Source organism: Triticum urartu, chromosome 7, assembly GCF_003073215.2.
Source record: "Triticum urartu cultivar G1812 chromosome 7, Tu2.1, whole genome shotgun sequence".
NCBI lineage: Eukaryota > Viridiplantae > Streptophyta > Magnoliopsida > Poales > Poaceae > Triticum > Triticum urartu.
The window spans coordinates 481,060,098-481,062,203 of NC_053028.1; the positions used below are offsets into that span (position 1 = coordinate 481,060,098).

At 52.2% G+C, this 2,106-nt stretch overlaps 1 protein-coding gene across 1 annotated transcript; it reads left to right on the plus strand.

Annotated features, from left to right (window-relative positions):
* The first annotated feature begins 547 nt into the window (after positions 1 to 547).
* Positions 548 to 1,841, plus strand: LOC125522801 (NDR1/HIN1-like protein 1). Its single transcript, XM_048687832.1, has one exon. The coding sequence runs from the start codon at positions 774 to 776 to the stop codon at positions 1,422 to 1,424; it is 651 nt and encodes a 216-aa protein (XP_048543789.1). The 5' UTR covers positions 548 to 773; the 3' UTR covers positions 1,425 to 1,841.
* Positions 1,842 to 2,106: the final 265 nt, after the last annotated feature.

Sequence of the window (2,106 nt, forward strand, 5' to 3'; positions counted from 1 at the left end):
ATCTGTTGCTTGATTCATCATTTGGTTAATTAGTTGATCGATGCTTACTTCGATTGCTTGACCCGAGTCAATATTGTGAAAATTACGTTCTGATTTTGACTGCTCAGTCTTGTGACTTCGTACCGAGCATGCCCGATGCATTGCAGTTGCAGCTGAGCGCGACGGCGAGTCACAGTACTGGTGCACGCCGGCGAGGAAGCCAGGTACATGCAAGTGACCATATGTCATCTCAGTATATGCACGCAATTTTTGATAGTAATAACTATAACTCACATGACTGATTATATACGAGTATACAACATCAATTGGATATCAAGTGACCATATTATTTGGTTTAGGTTTGATGGCGATGGGTGCTAGAAGAATTAGGCAAGGTGACAAGGTGCGTGCGTGTCGCCATCTTCTTCCTTTAATCCTTCATTGCAATTTGTTTGATGTTGAAATCCATGGACTGGTCTGAACCGAAGCTGATAGCTCGATTTGGACACCCCACCTGACGCCACTCCTCGCTCCCTTTTCCCTCGTTTCAACCATCGATCGACCTAAAAGCTCTCTTCTTTCTTGGTGAAAGTAAGACGAACTCGCGCTCGCGCTCGCGGTAATCAATCATGGCGCCCACATCGGCCTGCCGGGCTCATGTATATACAGATACACTCACCTCACCCACTCGCCCACCAAATTAGTTAGAGCTTTCTCTCTTCTCTTCTCTTCTCTGCTCTCCACTGTCCAGGAACAGCAGGAGCACGAGGAAGAAGAAAAAGAGGAGGAAGGAGATGTCGATCAAGCACTGCGACAAGCACGACTGCGAGCGGCAGCGGCTGTACCGCCAGTTCTGCGCCGCCCTGGTGGCCGTCATCCTGCTCATCCTGCTCATCATCCTCATCGTCTGGCTGGTGCTCCGCCCCACCAGGCCGCGCTTCTACCTCAACGGCCTCACCGTGGCGTGCCTCAACGCCACCTCCTCCCCGGCGTCCTACCTCACCGTGACGCTGCAGGCGACGATCGCCGCCCGCAACCCCAACTCCCGCGTCGGCATCTACTTCGACCGGACGGACGCCTACGCCGAGTACAAGGGGCAGCAGGTGACCGTCCCCACCGCGCTCCCCGTGGTGTACCAGGGCCACCTCGACGTCTCGGTGTGGTCGCCGTTCCTGGTGGGGTCGAACGTGCCGCTAGCCCCGTACCTGGCGGTGGCGCTGGCGCAGGACGAGACGGCCGGCTACGTGCTGCTCACCGTGCGGGTGGACGGCTGGATCAGATGGAAGGCCGGGGCGTTCATCACCGGGCACTACCACCTCCGGGTCAGGTGCCCCGCCCTGCTCACCGTCAACGGAGGCCAGGGCAGCTACGGCTCCATCGCCGGCGGCGGCGGGAACGGCTACTTCAACTTCCAGCGCGCCGCGCCATGCGTTGTCGACGTCTGAACCCAACCGTTATCTGAAATCCAGAGCCCTTTTGGTTCTGCTGGGCCGTCCCTGAAACTAATTTAAGCTCTGCTCTGCTCGGTAAATACGTATAGTACAATGGATTTTTGTGTCATTTTGACCGTTCTTAATTTTCTTTTTTACGTACTTCTTTGATGAAAATAAATCCAGGAAATATAGTAGCTAGGATGGTATATTTAAGACGTACTATTCAGGGGAAAATAAGTCGTTGCTAGTGTTGTATCTATACATGTATACTTGCTTTTACAGAAGCAGAGTTTAATCAGGGAGTAGGCGCATGTGCGCTGTTGCAGTGCTGCTGTTTTTGGTAGAGCAATGGAAGATGTAATGATCTTCCCTCTTGGCCCTCGTGCTGTATTGGTTGGCAAATAATGAAAAAAAATGTCATCATGGCCACCTCATCGAATAGTATGTACTACATACACGCGGCCCCGCCGTCTTGTTCCGGAGTATTTGTGTCTTTTCCAGAGCCAGCCTTGGCTGTGCACAGGGTGCAGTCAAATAATGCAGAGCCTGGTGGTTATCCGCCTTCTTGAAAGAAGAAAAATCAGAGCGAGTCCAACTAATTTTCCCACGGTTTTTAAGCGATTAGCCGATGACAGGACACGGTTATCTTGGATGAGGTACCATGACGAATCGACCTGTTCGTTACGGTACTAAA

What these genes read in the sequence shown, in the direction of transcription:
- LOC125522801 (XM_048687832.1), top strand. Translation starts at nt 774, where the DNA reads ATGTCGATCAAGCACTGCGACAAGCACGACTGCGAGCGGCAGCGGCTG.